Below are 16,511 nucleotides of genomic sequence, written 5' to 3' on the forward strand. Positions count from 1 at the left end.
AGTGAAAGAAAATCCACCGCTTTGCAATTTACCTCGTAAATGCTCCATAGGTTTGTTTATATATGAAATAAAATGTCTGGTTCAAGGGCACAGAGAGGGTAAGACGATCATTTCTGTTACGACAATGTTTTACCTACAATCTTTCTAATCGTGATCTTTTGGTTTAAGTACAAGATTTCAGTGTTCAAATACTGACGGTAATTATGAAAGCATACAATCACCATAAAAGTTCTCTTTTTCTACATTTATTAAAAAAGATCAACAGTTGCAACATTCAACTAAGTTTCTTGTAGTGTGCATCACATTCAAATCCCAAAAATGAACAGTTGGGTAAATACCATGCAGTCTTAAACAAAACAAAAAAGTTATTCAGCTTTCCTCCCTTTCTTGGGGGTTTGGGCCTTCGCCTGCTCTTTTTCAAGATGTTTCTGAAAGAGAAGATGGGTAGAGATGGTTAGCCATTAAAACCTTATTGACCAATAACTGCTTTACTGAATTCCCATTAAAGGAGCCATCACTTGGCTATTTTGTGATATAAAGCTGCGTTGCCAGTGCAGGAATTGGCCACAGAACTAGGAATCTTTGGTGGACTAAAGTCCCGTCAGTGAACGAAATAACATAATACAGAGGACACTTGTTTTTACTTTATATTTGTATTGAATTTAGCTAGTAAACTGAGTGTTTAAAGTGTATCGTAGTTTATATTTAATTGTTTACCGGTAATCGAATTTAGCAAGTAAACCGAGTGTTTAAGTGTAACGTAGTTTAGCTAGCTTGTGTTAATTTAATTTAGATAGAAGTCATCGTTCGACGCGATCGTCCGTTGCCAGGCAGGTTTGGAATTTTCGGGGCTGACGATTCATCTAAATCCAACAGACATCGCAATGTAATAGAACACCATTTGCAAATCGCAAAGGCTGCGCTAAAATAAAATAAAATATATTCGATTTTATTGCTTTTGGGATATTTGTGATTTGTTACGGTTGGGTTGGTTTGTTAACTGGAGATCAGCAAGATTCATATTTTTTTCTTTTACAATTCAATAGTTGCATAAAAATGGTATATCAATTTGATCATAACATAATTTCATCTCAAATAGGCCTGGCCTAAACGAAAGAGCAGCTTATATATTTACTGCTTCCAATGTTGTATTAAAGGACAATTCCGGTATTTTGAACATTGGGCCCCCTTTCTGGTTTGTTTAGGATGAAATAGAGTGGGTGACACCGAAATTTGAACTATTAGTCCTTTCTCGGGTATTTGGCTCATTTTGAATCGCTCCTGCCTGCTTCACAATGGTTGTCTGTGTGCATACACAAACCTGTCAACCCAGCAACCCTAAACGTTCGTTTTCAAAAAATGTGCAAGTAACCGAGTGGTTAGTGGCATTCGTGAAGTTTAAAAAAAAATTATCGGCGCAATATATGGTTTCCAATCCATCCGTGTTAGTTGCTAAATGGAACTATTTTTTCAGATACCTCACAACCGCATATAAACTTCCGCACAAGGTCCCACTCCGTGCAGCACCTACTTTCGACTTCCGTCGGCATCTGCCTGCACTTCCCACAGGCACACCACCCGCCCGTGATCCTGGGGACCGCTTCAGCCGGAGCTTCAGGCGCCTCCGTAGCCCTAGCCTCCATCTCACGTAGCTCCTCTTGGGTGAATTCTGGTTCAAAACGATATCCTCTGCCGTCAAACTCAAAATCGAGTGCGTCCTCCAGAAGCCACCTTTCATAATCCATTTTCAGTGATTTTCTATGTGATTTTCCCTAATCCGAGGTGCTCACGGTATAAGACTTCAAACCAACGTAAACAGCCCACCTTTCCGGTTCGGCGGAGTAATATCATCGTGCAGTAATGAGTCTTCCAACTGAAGTCAACTGGCGATAAATGTGCAATAAAACACGACAGAAACCATGTATTGCGCCGATAATTTTTTTTTAAACTTCACGAATGCCACTAACCACTCGGTTACTTGCACATTTTTGAAAACGAACGTTTAGGGTTGCTGGTTTGACAGGTTTGTGTATGCACACAGACAACCATTGTGAAGCAGGCAGGAGCGATTCAAAATGAGCCAAATACCCGAGAAAGGACAATTAGTTCAAATTTCGGTGTCACCCACTCTATTTCATCCTAAACAAACCAGAAAGGGGGCTCAATGTTCAAAATAACGGAATTGTCCTTTAATCTCGACTATAGAATGATTTATTGCTTGTTTAGTGATAATGCAGAACATGAACTTTAAAAAGCAAAAAAAAAAAATCTTAAAATCTCGCATAATAAATCTTAATATTGGTTGAAATCGCAATAACATCATTTCCTGAGATTCAGCCCCAAGTGGTACGAGTGGATAACTTGGCCGAGACGTAGACAAGGCCTCGGCCAGCAGCGCTGTACCTGTAGCTTGTCATAGTGCGCCTTGCTGCTGCAGTGGACCTTCTTGGCCGTGTCTTCGTTGGAGTAGAAGAGGAAGCACACCCTGCAGTAGTAACCCATCTTCACGTACTCCACACCTGAGGGGGGCCACAGTGGATCAGCACACAGCCCAGCTCGGTCACAGCACACCTACAATACAGCTCTTTACTACCGTTAAAAATGCACGCCTCCATTTTTAGCATACGTTAAAATATACAAGTACAACGACTAATTTAGTTTTAGATACATTTCGCCAAGGAGCGGGTAGGGGCTAGGGTATATTACTCAAGGATGCCCAGCCTGCTTACTTATAATAACTTTGATGATAGTTCCTGGACAAAACTAAATCTTTGTTTGTTTCCTTTATTTGTACATTGATTAGTGAAACCTATTTGTTTCATCACGGCAACTTTCTACTACACACTGCATGTTTTGTGGCGCATGTACTTAAGACCCTGCTGCAGGCAGGAGATCACACCCTAGCTACTGGAACAGGGGTTCCCAAACTATTCTGTGCCATGCCCCGCCTCCTGCCGCTTGAGACCAACCTTAACCAACCAAATATATTGTTCAGCCACAGGGTTTCATTAACACGTCAAAAAGGTTTGATCATTCCTAAATGTAAAAGAACAGTATTCCCCCTTCCAGCCTTCAAACAAACTTACATAATACAAACGACACAAGACTAGGGACACGGGCCACATTGTGGAGTCTAATGCCCGCAGACTAGGGCAAACACATATTTTTCTAAATAATACATTTTCGAAGTTTTTAATGTTTATTGTGAACCCACTTGGACCCAGCCTGCGTCCCCCTTGTGACCCTATGTTAGAACCCCCTGCAGGTGGCACCCTTGGGACCCCCTTGTGTTCCGACCCTCAGGTAGATCCCCCTGCAGTTAGCCCCCTCCCATAGACCCACCCCACTCACCGAGGGGGGTCTCTGGTTCGTACGGGGCCAGCGGCAGCGAGGCGCTGGGGGGCTTGGCCTCCGCGGCGGGCTGGGGTTCCGGCGTGGGGCTCTCAGCCTGGCTGGCTTTACCAGCGGCGCCGGCAGGGACCTCCAGCTCCCCTTCCACCTCCCCTTCCACCTCCTCACACTTGACCTCCTACACAGGGGCAGAACCAGGGGGGGGGGGGGGGGGGGGGGTTCAAGATGGGAGACCCACAGGGAAGTGCACTCCTGAGGCAGGACTGGTGAGGGAACACACTCTTCATTTCCTCCCAGATGGGAGATTTCAGGACACGAAAAGGAATAAGGAAGGGATTCAACTTTTTTTTTAAAATAAGAATATGCAGAATCCTGCATAATATTACAATGAAACAGAATTACATCTATATAGACTGAGAGATGCATGACTCAAATCTATAGTATATTATCCATGGCCCATAAAGCAACAGTGCAAACAAGTCAATAAGTAGTTCATGGCGGGTTTCACCAGATAAAAGGGTAGACCGGAGGAATTGGGCATCGACCCTATAGGCCAGGAGTCAAACACCTCCACCACCGCCCTCTGCTGGCGGGGCCAGGAAGGACGGTGTAAAGGTTGGCCTCTAGCAGCAGGAGGGGACACTTACAGCAGTCTTCTGGTTGTCAGGGCTCTCCTTCGCCTCCTCCGTCCCCAGGGTGGGGGGCTCTGCGCCGGCTTGTGGCTGCGTCGCTTCCCCCGACTCCTCCGTCGAGCTCTCCTCAGTCTTCTCCTCCTCCTCCTCTTCCTTCTCCTCTGCGTCCTCCTTCTCCTCCTCCTCCTCGTCCTCTGGGACCTTCTCCTCTCTGGGTTTCTTGGAGGGCGGTTCCTCCGTGTTCTTGGAGGTCTTGGAGGTGGTGCTGCTGGAGCTCTCCCTCTTGGCAGGCCTCTTCACCCCGTCCTGCATGGGCCTTCTGTGGCTGAACCAGAGATGGGGAACAGAGGGTTGGGACCAGATTTCAAAACGGCAATATATTTCATTATTATATGATGGCCTTACAAGAAAAAATAACCTATGATAATCAACATTAATATAGGGAGCAACTATGGATGTTTTTTTTCATATATTTGTACTTGGTAGAGGACCTTCTCAACAGAAGAGCCATGGTCTCTCAGTCCCTTTGCAACTTTGCATTGACTTCTTGTTCAGGTCCTTTTACCGTCGTCCGTGCATCAGAGTTGAGAATAAGGAGTGTGTTGGAAATGGACAGACTCACCCGTACTTGAGCTGCTTGTACTTCCTACTGACGTAGACACTGAGGCGCTTGTTCTGCATTTTAGGTGGGTTCTTTTTGTAGAAATCTGACATTTTCTCTGCGTCCTCCGCATCTTCCATCTCGATAAAACACTGAGGAACACAGACACCATTGGTTTTTCACACGCATATTACCGATCACTCAGAGAGATAAGCTGTGCTTTATTAACACCACACAGGAAATCAGGATGTCACAGCAGAAGGGGCAGTGAATGAGAGTACACTCAACACCATGACAAACACAACCAAGTAGCCCACACCTCTTTCCCTTTGACATGACGGTGGATTACCTCTCTGCGGATCCTGTTGAGGAAGTATTTCCTGACTTTACCGAAGGACTCGGCTAGTTTCAGGACGTCCTCCTCCTTGAACTTGGTGTTGGGGAGCTGTCCGACATACACCACTTTACTGGCACCACACTGAGGGGGAGGCAATGTCTTTGTCAATTCAAAGAATGAAGAAAAGTGAACGCAGCCCGACTAGGGCCGAACGATTAATCAAATTCAAACCGGCATCGTGATATGCAAATCGCAAAGGCTGGGATAAACGATTTGTGTCTGACTGGAGATCAATAAGACTCTTATTTATTTTTCTTTTACAATTCAATAGTTAAATTAAGATTAGTTATAATATCAATTCATCTTAACACATAAGGAAAAAACACAAAGGAAATGACAGTTTATATGTCGACTGCTTCCAATGTTGTGTTGGTCATAGATGATTTATTGCTTGTTTCATGAATAATACAGAACATAAGGAACTTTAAAAAGAAAAATCGCAATAATGGTTGAAATAATCGCAATTACATCGTTCCCCCAAATCGTTCAACCTTAAGCCTGACTTGGCCAGAGGCAGTAGTGCCAGAAGTCCTGCTTGATGGTGAGGCCACAGTCGCTGGACTCACCTGGATGGTGGGATAGGTTTGGGAATGGCTGATCCGAACGGGTTTTCCACACACCGTCGCCATGACGTTGGCGTTGTAGAACCGTGCCATGGCTTTGGCCTCCTCTTCCGACGCAAACTGCAGATACGCCTATTGGGTGCAGAATACAATGAACACAAGCATTTCTATTCCCACCCCCCGTTTGAAATGGATGACCTAGTGCCGTTCATTTTATAAAAATAACCCCTAATTAGCATAATTGGGGGTCACTACAGACTGTGTATCCAAAATCCCCTCCGGACATCACAAGTAGATGTACCAAACAAAGCGCAATTGCTCAAGTGACCTTCACGGGATGGACTGTACCAACTGTGTAGTTCCGGATCAACCCATCACACATCTTTGTGGACAGTCCCCTACCACTTGTGATGTCACAAGTGGGTCGATTTTTTCAAATGGGTTGTAGTAAGCAATCCCCCCCCCCCCCCCCCCCCCCCCCCCCCCCCTCACACCTTGTGATAATAAAAGAGCGACCCCTTTAAGCAACAGCAGTAGGCGAACAGTAGGCGAACAGTGAGCAACAGGTGCGTGTTCAACGACCGGTGTGGAGCGCGCCTTCACCTCGGGCCTCAGGTCCAGCACCAGGTGTTTGACCACGTCTCCGAAGGGCTTGGCCAGCGCCAGCAGCTCTCCCAGGAAGCCGTAGCCGCGCCGGAACCCCACCAGGTTCACTACCCTCATGCCCTGAGGGGGGGGGGGAGGGGGGGGGGGACAGGAGGAGAGGGCTCAGCACCACCTCGGGTTCTGATAGCTAGTGCATCTCTCACCCGGGTTTAGCCTCATATCTAGTGCATCTTTCTCATCTGTTAAGTCTCATATTTACTGCACCTTTCTCATTTGTCAAGTCTCATATCTAGTACTGGGCATATTCCTCTTGTTGCCCTGTTCTTTGGAAGCCGTTTCTTATTCATAAAATAACCGCATTAAGATATACCAGAGAACCTTTTGTAGATTAGTACAATGGCATGGAGCACAATAACAGCTACATTAATGCAAATATACAGGTTAATTGGAGAGCCTCCATGTTAAAAGACAAGATAAATAGAGGATTGTTCTGTGTGCCGAAATCGGTTTAACAGCAGTTTATCAACGCTCTACAAACAGACAGATCAGGACAACCAAAACGGAGATAAACTTACCCCTTTTCTTGAATTATCTGCAGAAGAGAGAAACAAAAACAAACAAAATGTCAGTGATTTTAAGAAATGTGCTCATGATCCGACTATGAGAACGATGCTTCTACACTTCCTCTTCGTTCCATAAACTTGCGGGGAGCCCGCGGCACCCTGAACTAGTTGGACAGCAACATGCATAGCACACTGGATCAGGAACAACCCGGTTGGGGGACAAGGTCCACGAGACGCGTTCCGTACCAATGGAGTCCGAGTGCTCCGAGCGGGCGTCCTCGTCCTCCGCCAACTCGTCCAGGGTCACAAAGTCCTCCATGTTCTCCGGGAAGTCCTCGTTCATGCTGCCCTCCTGGGAGGGGGAGGAGAACAACCACGGTCAGCACGGGGGCCGGACAGTCTGGTGCATTGGTCCTCAAAGAGCGGCCCGCGGGCCAATGGCGGACCGCGGAAACATTCCTGCCGGCCCGCAATGACGTACAGAAGTAAAAAAAAATAAAAAAAAAGTCTACTCTAGTTTTCAATTAAATCCTGTTACATTTGTTAGTTTTAATCTGACTGTACATTACTTTGAAAGGATGAACCTCAGTTTCGTGATTTAGACCTCACTTGACCTCACTCCCAGAGGTCCACGTGCAATGTTTTTTTCCACCACTGGGATGCTCACGGCGTTTCCCGCCTAATTTATTTTCCTTTGGCGGCCCTCAGTCAAATTCTGGGTTCCTAAATTGGCCCTCAGCTGTCATACTTTGAGAACCCCTGGTCTAGTGGTTCGGACTTCCAACCAAATGGTTCTGGGTTCAATCCCCAGCGTTTTATCTTTATGTCTGGTTATCCCTCATGTTTGAATGGAGGTACAAATTCCTTACTTTAACCAACACATCTATTATTATACTGAACTATGTTTTATGAAGTGATTCAATTAGTTGAACTAATCATCACGTATTAGTTCAACTACTTGGCCCTAATGGTAGGTTGTGTGTCCTTTCATAGATCCATGGTATTACGTCGTATGGAGCAGTGGTCCGTCAGTACTTCAGGGTATAAAGCATTGTCCTACCATGTCTTCATGCAGGTCGTCTTCGGTCATGTCGGAGGTCTCTGCAGGAGCATCCTCTCTGCCCTCCAGGTCCTCCCCCGGTCCACTCTGGCTTTCCATCTCCCTGTCCTCTCCTCCCTCGTCGTCTGCCTCCTTCTCCTCCTCGGAACCGTCTTTCCCGTCCGGAGCGCCGTCGGGGAGATCCTCTCCCGACGCCTTCTGGACTTCTGTCGGAGGCTGCTTCGACTCCTCTTCATCCTCCTCCTCCTCTTTCCCCTCCTCCTCCTCCTCTTCTGGAGCTGTGGACTGTGCCTCAGACTCCTCCACCTTCTTTTTCTTCAAGTCCTTCTTCTCTTTTCCTTTGGACTTGTCTTCCTCTTCCTCCTCCTCTCCTCCTTCCTCTCCCTCCAACGCGCCCGCACCCTCCTCATCTTCCTCCTTCTCCTCCACTTTGGTCTTCCTCTCCACAGGCTGCTGCTTCGACTCAGACTTCTTCTTCTCCTCCCTGCCCTTGGAGGCCGAGGCTTTGGAGGAGCTGCTCTTGGACGGGCTCTTGGACGGGGGAGGGCTGTGGTCATCTCTGCTCCGTCGGCCCCCGCCGTCCCCTCGGTCTCCTCGGTACGGGTGCCCTCCTCTCTGGTTCACACTGGGAACACAAAACCACTCGTCGGTCAGGTTCCTGCTTTATGTCTCATGGGAATTAACAGAACAATGAGCAGCAGTCCGTAACGAATGGAACTGGGATTGTTTGGGTTATTGTTACTCCATATTTGTAGAAACTGAAATACGAGTTTAAGGCGCTCATAAAAGCGCCTCACCAATACATGCGTCATTATTTTCACAATATTTTTGCTGCTACCAGGGGAAGTTTTATACGTATTTTTTACATTAGTTTCAAATAACACAACATTTACAATTGCAATGAGTATATTCCAATTGACCCGTCGCTAAGCTCCGCCCATAGAACGCAGATGAGCCATTGACAGCCTTAACTATACTCGGATATCAGCTTTGACAACACAATTGAAACAACAGGGAGGAGGCATAATATAAAAATCTAATGGTGGATTTATGTTTGTGTAAAAAAAGAAAAACACGGTAAAACGATGTGCTTGGGATACCACAGACGGCCGGTATACCGAAAGGCTGCAGAATGGGGTATATTTAATCCCTTTTCCCAAGACAAACTTTGAATATGATTTTTGGGCAAAAGTCAAAGCCCTCCTCTCCACCCCCAACGCCCAGCCCCCGATGGGGACCCGTTGGCTGAGGAGCACCCAGGGGACTCACCTGAGGGTCTTGTACTTGGTGCAGACGTTGAGTCGGATGGGCCGGCCCCGGATGTTGAGGGGGTTGACGCTGTAGTACTTCACCATCATCTCTGCATCCTCCTGGGAGCCCAGCTGCACAAACGCCTGGGAAGGGTCGGAGCAGTGGAGATACACAACGGTCTCAAAAGGGCAAACAACACACTGACACCCTATTGAAGCAGGACAATATTCTAAATAATTGACTACAAATTTTAGCAACCTAGCAATTTAGCGAAAACACGGAGCTCAGCATGACGTGAAAAGTGAAATAAATAGAAGTAGAAGTAGAAGTAGTAGTAGTAGTAGTAGTAGTAGTCCATCTATACTGCAAATCAACCGCCACTATATTCCTGATCCTAGTCTACTCTAGACTCAATCTCCTCAAGAGACACTAGTGTTGATTGCCCGCTAAATAATAATGAAATTTATATAGAGCTTAATATGGTACTCTAAGACGCTTTACATATTGCCCTATCAAAACTATGTAAGACAGACTAGGAATAAAAGAAAAACAGAGGTTAAACATGAAGAATAAGGTGGGAGTTAGGTGGGGAAGGCTACTGTGAAAAGGTATGTTTTGAAAGAAGAACTAAAGCAACATGTTGACACCGTGCTGCGCGTGTGCGGCGGGTCTTGGCGGGTAGGGTACCTCCTCGTTCAGGAAGAGGTGCTTCTCCACGGTGCCGAAGCGGCCCGCGATAGTGAGCAGCTCCATCTTCTTGTCCTCCTCCCTGGGAAGGTTGGAGAAGAACACCACCTGGCTGCCCTGCCCCTTCACCTCTCTGGGGCTGCGCGCCGTCGGCGGTACTGCGCCACGGTTCTTTTTCTGGAGGAGACATAAGCTTGATTCAAACCCAGAGGAACAAAGCACAAGTAGAACCGTTGTCCTTTAACGGAACCACCGCCCTGGGCTCTGGGCTGTTCTGGGCACACTTCAAAGATCACTATTCAGAGTGCTTTGCAGTATGCACATTTTAGGAACATTTTATAAAAGATCATTGGGGTTAGTGGTAGGCCACAAACCCTTGACATCTAGTTTCTTATTTAAAATAAATGGAAATTAAAGTACGAGTAGGTAAAGGAGGCCGATATTGGATGTCGGGAAGTTTTCATAAATCCTAAATGCTACTTCATACAGCGGCAAAAAAACCATAGAAGCAACCGAAGGAAACATTACAAAACACAAATAGTGTGTGGCCTCTGGCCTTCCAACCACCGTTAAAGCAGGAATACATCCTTCACGGCGCAGAATGAGAAGGGAAAACTGGCAGAGGGCCGGTTACCTCGATGACCATGAGGTCCTTGGACAGGTAGAAGGTGAGGGGCCTCCCATTCATGTTGGCTGTGTGCTTCTTGTAGTAGTTCACCATGTCCATCGCCTCCTGGTGGTTATCCATCTCCAGGAAGGCCTGGTGGGACCACAACGTGTTACAGATCGCCCTGCACTGAAGGCCTCACTGTGGAAGACGGGGTTTTCCCAACCGGGGGTTGTAGCTGCACCTCGTTTCAATACCATCATATGCTTCAGTCTTAACCATCGTCTTTGTCGTTTTTTTAAATCCTTGTATAGTAATTTTGTGGCAACATATTTTGTAAATCTGTTCCGTCTTTTTACCGAACTCATTGTGTGAGTTTGTTCTGAGTCATTTATTTGAATTGCTGCTGCAACACTTGCATATCCCTTTCGGGGATAAATAAATGTGAATAAATGTAAATGGACTGCATTTATATAGCACTTTTCTAACCATTGGCCACCCAAAGCGCTTTACAATATTGCCTCACATTCACAATTCACACACACCGACGGCGGAGTCAACCATGCAAGGCGACAGCCATCTCGTCGGGAGCAGTTAGGGTTAGGTACCTTGCTCAAGGACACCTCGACACTCAGCTAGGAAGAGCCGGGGATCGAACCAACAACCTTCAGGTTATCAGCCAACCCGCTCTACCTCCTGAGCTACTGCCGCCCTAAATAAGAACTATCCCCCGTCTCTCAATCAAATGCAAGTGCACCATCACAGCCGTACCTTGTTCTTGAGCACCAGGTGCTCTCTCAGGGTGCCGAACGGTTCGGTTAAGGCGATCAAACTCTTGCTGAGGGGCTTTCGGTCATACTTGGCCACCACCACTCGGCTCATTATCTAGAAGTGACACAGGATAAAGTTGCACATCAACAGCCAGCTCAGTAGGACACCTAACACCGTACAGTATCCCCCATTTGACCACAACAAGGGTACAGTTGATAAGCATTCAGGCTAGTCATGAAGTGAAGCATGCCGTTTTAAAAAATTGTGTCACGAGCCAAATGACCCTACTTTGTCAAACCCACAAAAGCATTTGTGTGTACAGTGGAAGATATCACGAAGAAGCATGTACTCAATATTTATAGTGAGACGTCAACATTATATATAGCTATAAACATACATAAATTAACATAGTGCATTACCTTTGAATGTCCGGAATGTTGCATGCCCTTGTTCGAGAAGCCAGAGTTAGGCCCACCTCCTACGAAGAAACGGATGCGGAAAAGAATATAAAATACTTATTAGTGGGACTTGATTAATTACAGTGTTGGGGGATGGCTAGTCAGCAGAGAAAAACATTTGGATAGAGCGAGCAGGTGTTTGATCCCCCAGAAACATTAGGTATTCCACATGAACCAATGCAATGGCAAAGAGGGATGGACAAATCACAGAACACTTGCCTACATATTTAGAAGTGTGTATTGTGTGGATAATTGACTTGTTCCAGTGCCCAATGCTTACCCCAGCTGGAGGGCATGCCACCCGATGAATGGCCCTGAGACATGGGAATCGGTCCCAGCAGGCCAGCAGAGAGATTGGGCGCGTCCATGTGATGGCCGCCGCCCCTAGAAGAAGAAATGTATTTTTTTAGTTTTATATTCTTTGCAGAGTTTACCCTTTCCTTGTCCGAATAAATGAATTGCCCAGAATCACCCTGTGTTATACTCTGCATTTCATAACTACAGGACACTTGGACTTTGTTGTGTTCACAGCGTTAACGTATTTTAACAGGCTAGGGAATACTACACTAGACTTCAAGGTTTGTATTTGGGTGTGTACAGCTGGGTCAAACTGTTGCTTTGTTTCATCCCAAAGTACATTAGCTGTTTGTAATGCTGTCATCAAGTACACAACTTAAGCTTATCTTAAGGATATGTAGGGAAGTTCGGCTTGGCTATTCAACCATGGGTGTACAGCTAAATAAACCCGTAATAGCATTTGTTGTAGACAGATTATTGGTGGACAGCAAAATCATATACAAAAGCCACTAGATGCAACTCCAAATTTGTGACATAATGATTTTGTACCATTTAAATGAACATTACATCAACGGTCCACTTTGAACTGATACCAGATGTGCGTCTTACCCAGATGTGTTTTTGGCCATCCCTGGGTCCCACTCTGGGTACCTAGAGAAACATGTCGTTATATACACAAATATATGATAGTTAGGATTTTAATCTGGATTCAAATTATGAAGATAATAATAGTAAGCAAGTAAGTCAAATGTATTTATAAAAGCACATTTATAACAGTTTGCACTGACCAAAGTGCTGTACATAGTGCATTCAGTGGGCAAAGATGAGAGCAATAGTACTATAGTAATAACACAGATTGAAAGTGGAAGTAAAGTTACAAGGGCAATTGGTTTATTGGCAATAAACCAAGTGAGTATCCAATTTCAGTATTAGGATCATTTGCCTCCACAATTCATGCATAGTCAGTTTGACTAACATTAACAAAAATGTACACCAGAAACGTGAAGGTAATCTCGTCATGTCATAAGAATGGTACCCTTCTACCGAGTGCTCAAACGTTTAGTGACCTTTAGAAACGCATTCGTATGTTGACGTCTCCGTTCCACTTGAAAGAGGCTAAAAAAATAACAATCTAAAATTAAAATTGTCTGTAAAACCAACTTACATTTGAAGAAGATGCTTCCGGTTCTCTGCATGACGAAGTCCATTAGTGTGCTGATTCCACTCCTAAAACACATGTAATACCTTTAGCCTCCGTTACCAAACACTCCCCCTAGCCTGTCCTACCGACTTTCACACAGGCGTTGATAAGACACTTCCAACTCACTTTCAAATATCCTGGATAATTTGGTCTTTGTGTGTGAATAAAAAACGATATGCATACCGGAATTAAATAAAAAAGGTATGAGAAGAATTGCCCTGAATAAAAAATCTAGACATAGTTTAAAACGGTTTGAAGCGTGTTACAAAATCAGGGAAAAACGGCTAGCAATATTGAAATCCCCAAGTGGTATTTGTAGACATGTTTAGGAATGGTTGTAAGCAAAGAATTCCTGAAAGCAGTGAATTTCCCAGATTCTGGATCCAGGTCTAATGAGATGACCTGGATCCAAGTAAAGTCAATATATTTTCAGGATAGAGCGATATTACATTAGCACATTTCCAGTCAATGAATGATATAAAATGGAAGACTGGAGTAAAGACGCAAACTTGTGGCCTGACCACAAATCAAGGAACGTCGCTCACCTAATCTGGGTATTACATTATAAACAAGGAAACCCCAAGAGAAAAAAGGACAGGGGGGGGGGGGAGGGGGGGGAAGAGCCAGGACTGGTACTCACCATGTTGGAATGCACGTCAAAGTCACAAAGAGCACATACGTGAGGGAACATGTTGGGGGTGGCCCCCAAAAAGTCTTGAACTTTGCCTTGGGACGGAGAGCCCATCCTCCTTTGCATAAAGTCGCTCTGAGAGGACCCCATGGCATGCCCCCCATAGGAGTCACGTCGGGAAAGATCTGAATACTGTCCGTCTCTGCCGCCGCCACCACCACCACCACCACCGCCTCCGCCATTATTGCCACCGTAGCCAAAATCATAGCCCCGGGAAGAGTTGGCGGACTGCATGGAGCCGTAACCGTAATTGGCTTGGGATTGGCCACGGGCTGAAGTCTGCCCCATGGAAGGCCCACCCATCCTCCCCCCATGCATGTCGTCCCAGTCTTCCCTGCCTCCACGGTAGGAGGTCTCGGGGGACATCGAAGGTAGGTCTCTGCCGGCCATGTGCCTGTCTCCGGCGTCGCCCTTCCGACTCTTAAGCTGCATGAGTATGTGGGGCAGGGTCTCCACACTGATGTTCTCTTCAGGGATCTGTGCGAGGGCGTCGAGGTCCGCCGGCGACAGCCCTAAGCTGGCGAACAGCTTCATGGTGCTGCCAAGATGGCTTCCACCGCCACGACGAGCCATCTGGGAGTTGCGGTCCTGGCTGTCCACACCACTACCAAGCCCCATGCCAGAAACCATGTTCCCCATTGACCGGCCCTGCGGCCCAGATCGTTGCTCGTTCATGCTATAGTTCAAGGTTTCTGCTGCTGCCAGGAGCCCCCGGCCCACGGCAAAGCCCTTCTGACCACCGTCAGATGGGTTTTTCTGTGACATGGTGCTCAAAAAGACGCCGTGGTCTGTGGTGCCGAGTTCAGACAACTCAAGATACAGAACCAAGCTGGTGGTCTATTTAAAAACTGTTTTCTCTGCCGTGGTCGGATGGCGTTTTTCAGGCGAAGGTGAAAAGAATGATGACAGTCTACCTCAAAAGGGACAGTCTTTCTTCAGGGAGGCAGAATGTTTTCAGCTGAAAGAGAACCAGGTAGGTAAATATGAAAAGGTTGCCTCTTTCATGAAAAAGACATCAAAATGAAGAGGCAACAGCTCTGTGGTCCAAAGCTTCATTTACATTTAACGGAAAAGTTAGCCCTAGACTTAGACGGAGGAGGAAATGAAGGGCAGTCAAAATGCACTGAAAGGCTGGGAAGAAAAAGGGACAGTAACACAGAAAAACCGGCACTATAGGCTCTGGATTGAACTCAAGAAAAGCGTAGGATTACAAGCTACAGAAAAATCGAAACTTCTTCGCTCATAAATGGGATATTTCAATATTCAAAAAAGTAGAAAAATTGCTTCAAATGAAACATCAGACTATGAAAGGATTCGTTTCCAAGCAAACGTCAGAAAGACGCAATAAGGAAGACATTTAGGAAGTTAAAAAGTATCCAATCAAAATGGAAAAGAAGATAATTTCACGACAGCAGATTATGTTGATTAACATAAATTAGTCTGGCCGAAAGATTTTCAATATGTATAATATCAAAAGACCCTTAATGGTTATGCTTAAACTCAGCTCGCAGTATGATAATTTAGATGAGGGGGATTGTGTTTGGGTTTAGGGCTTGTACATCAGAATGCATCCAGATTTTTGTTGGCAATACGACACCATATTGGGGACTCAAGAGTAAATTGCAGCACTGTGAAATCATAAATCAACAGAATTTTGACGATTTTAAAATGCGAAATTGCCGTTCCCAAACAGAACAGAATCGTCCCTAAATGACAAAGAATTGTACCATTTGTTACTGAACATTATGACCAAATCAACATTACTAGCATCTCGATAACATACATTCCAATGCTCCTTTGCTTCCAAAACGGAATGGATATCATTGCGATGCACAAGCCCTGCGGGGACTGAACTCCATGGTATGCTTAACATTTTTCTATCCCTGGCTTTTTTCGATTTGCGCAGTTAACGGAATAACACATATTTGCCTCCCTGACGTTTGGCTGCCCCTGGCTGCGTGCGCCGATCTGGCTGGACATTGCCCAGAAACGTTCATATTTGCACATGGATATTTGATTTACCTACATACATGAATCAATTTGTATTTATACATCCCACACATGCATCTGAATATTTGCACATTAACTTTATTTACTATGTTGTTTGTACATTTTGTTGTTTTATACGCGTGTGATACCGCGTGATGTGACGAAAACTAGCAGAATCTACATTTGCTAGCTAATCTGTGTCATTCTCTTGGTAGCTTCACTTAGTATCTTAAGATGCCTCCCAAATAACACCACTCACACAAGTGCTGGTTAATAAAATGCAAAATGATCAACTATTGTTAGTGAATCATACAATGTAGGTTGTCCTTACCTTTTATTTTAAGCACCGATAGCTCGGTAGCACGTCGAGCTACTCTAGTTCGGTCTTGCGAGTGCCTGCTAGATAATACGCTCTGAATTATGGGGGATATCCTTCATTTAGTGTACCCTGTCAGCCGAGGGTGCGGGTTGTCTTTTGTTTAAGTAGTTGCAGGTTGCTGTTTTTTTTACTTTTTTGTTCCAAACATAGTACATGTTTAAGTTACAATATTATCGTACAGTATTTTACTCTTTATTGTCTTGTTTTCTGCTTTGTTTTATTATTAAGAAATACTAAAAACGACCGGCCCCTACTGTTGATTACAATCGAGTGCCCACAAACGGAGGGGCCAGTCGGCTATAACCAATTGCCGACGGTTCGTGTGATTCATCCAATAGTGGACGAGTACAGTCAGATTCATCCAATAGTGGACGAGTACAGTCAGATTCATCCAATAGTGGACGAGT

General features: G+C 45.4%; 1 protein-coding gene across 1 annotated transcript; it reads right to left on the reverse strand.

Annotated features, from left to right (window-relative positions):
• Positions 1–225: 225 nt before the first annotated feature.
• Positions 226–16,190, reverse strand: matr3l1.2 (matrin 3-like 1.2). The gene is made up of 21 exons (XM_030368710.1): positions 16,057–16,190; positions 13,686–14,694; positions 13,010–13,071; positions 12,454–12,495; positions 11,828–11,931; positions 11,509–11,567; positions 11,090–11,203; positions 10,346–10,471; positions 9,712–9,888; positions 9,043–9,167; positions 7,774–8,398; positions 6,960–7,065; positions 6,726–6,742; positions 6,148–6,270; positions 5,548–5,676; positions 4,934–5,062; positions 4,606–4,736; positions 3,999–4,308; positions 3,352–3,529; positions 2,404–2,519; positions 226–428 (listed from the first exon to the last, which is right to left on the reverse strand). Exons 2-21 carry the CDS (start codon positions 14,499–14,501, stop codon positions 366–368), a joined length of 3,552 nt encoding a protein of 1,183 aa, XP_030224570.1. The 5' UTR covers positions 14,502–14,694; positions 16,057–16,190; the 3' UTR covers positions 226–365.
• Positions 16,191–16,511: the final 321 nt, after the last annotated feature.

This window comes from Gadus morhua, chromosome 10, assembly GCF_902167405.1.
Source record: "Gadus morhua chromosome 10, gadMor3.0, whole genome shotgun sequence".
NCBI lineage: Eukaryota > Metazoa > Chordata > Actinopteri > Gadiformes > Gadidae > Gadus > Gadus morhua.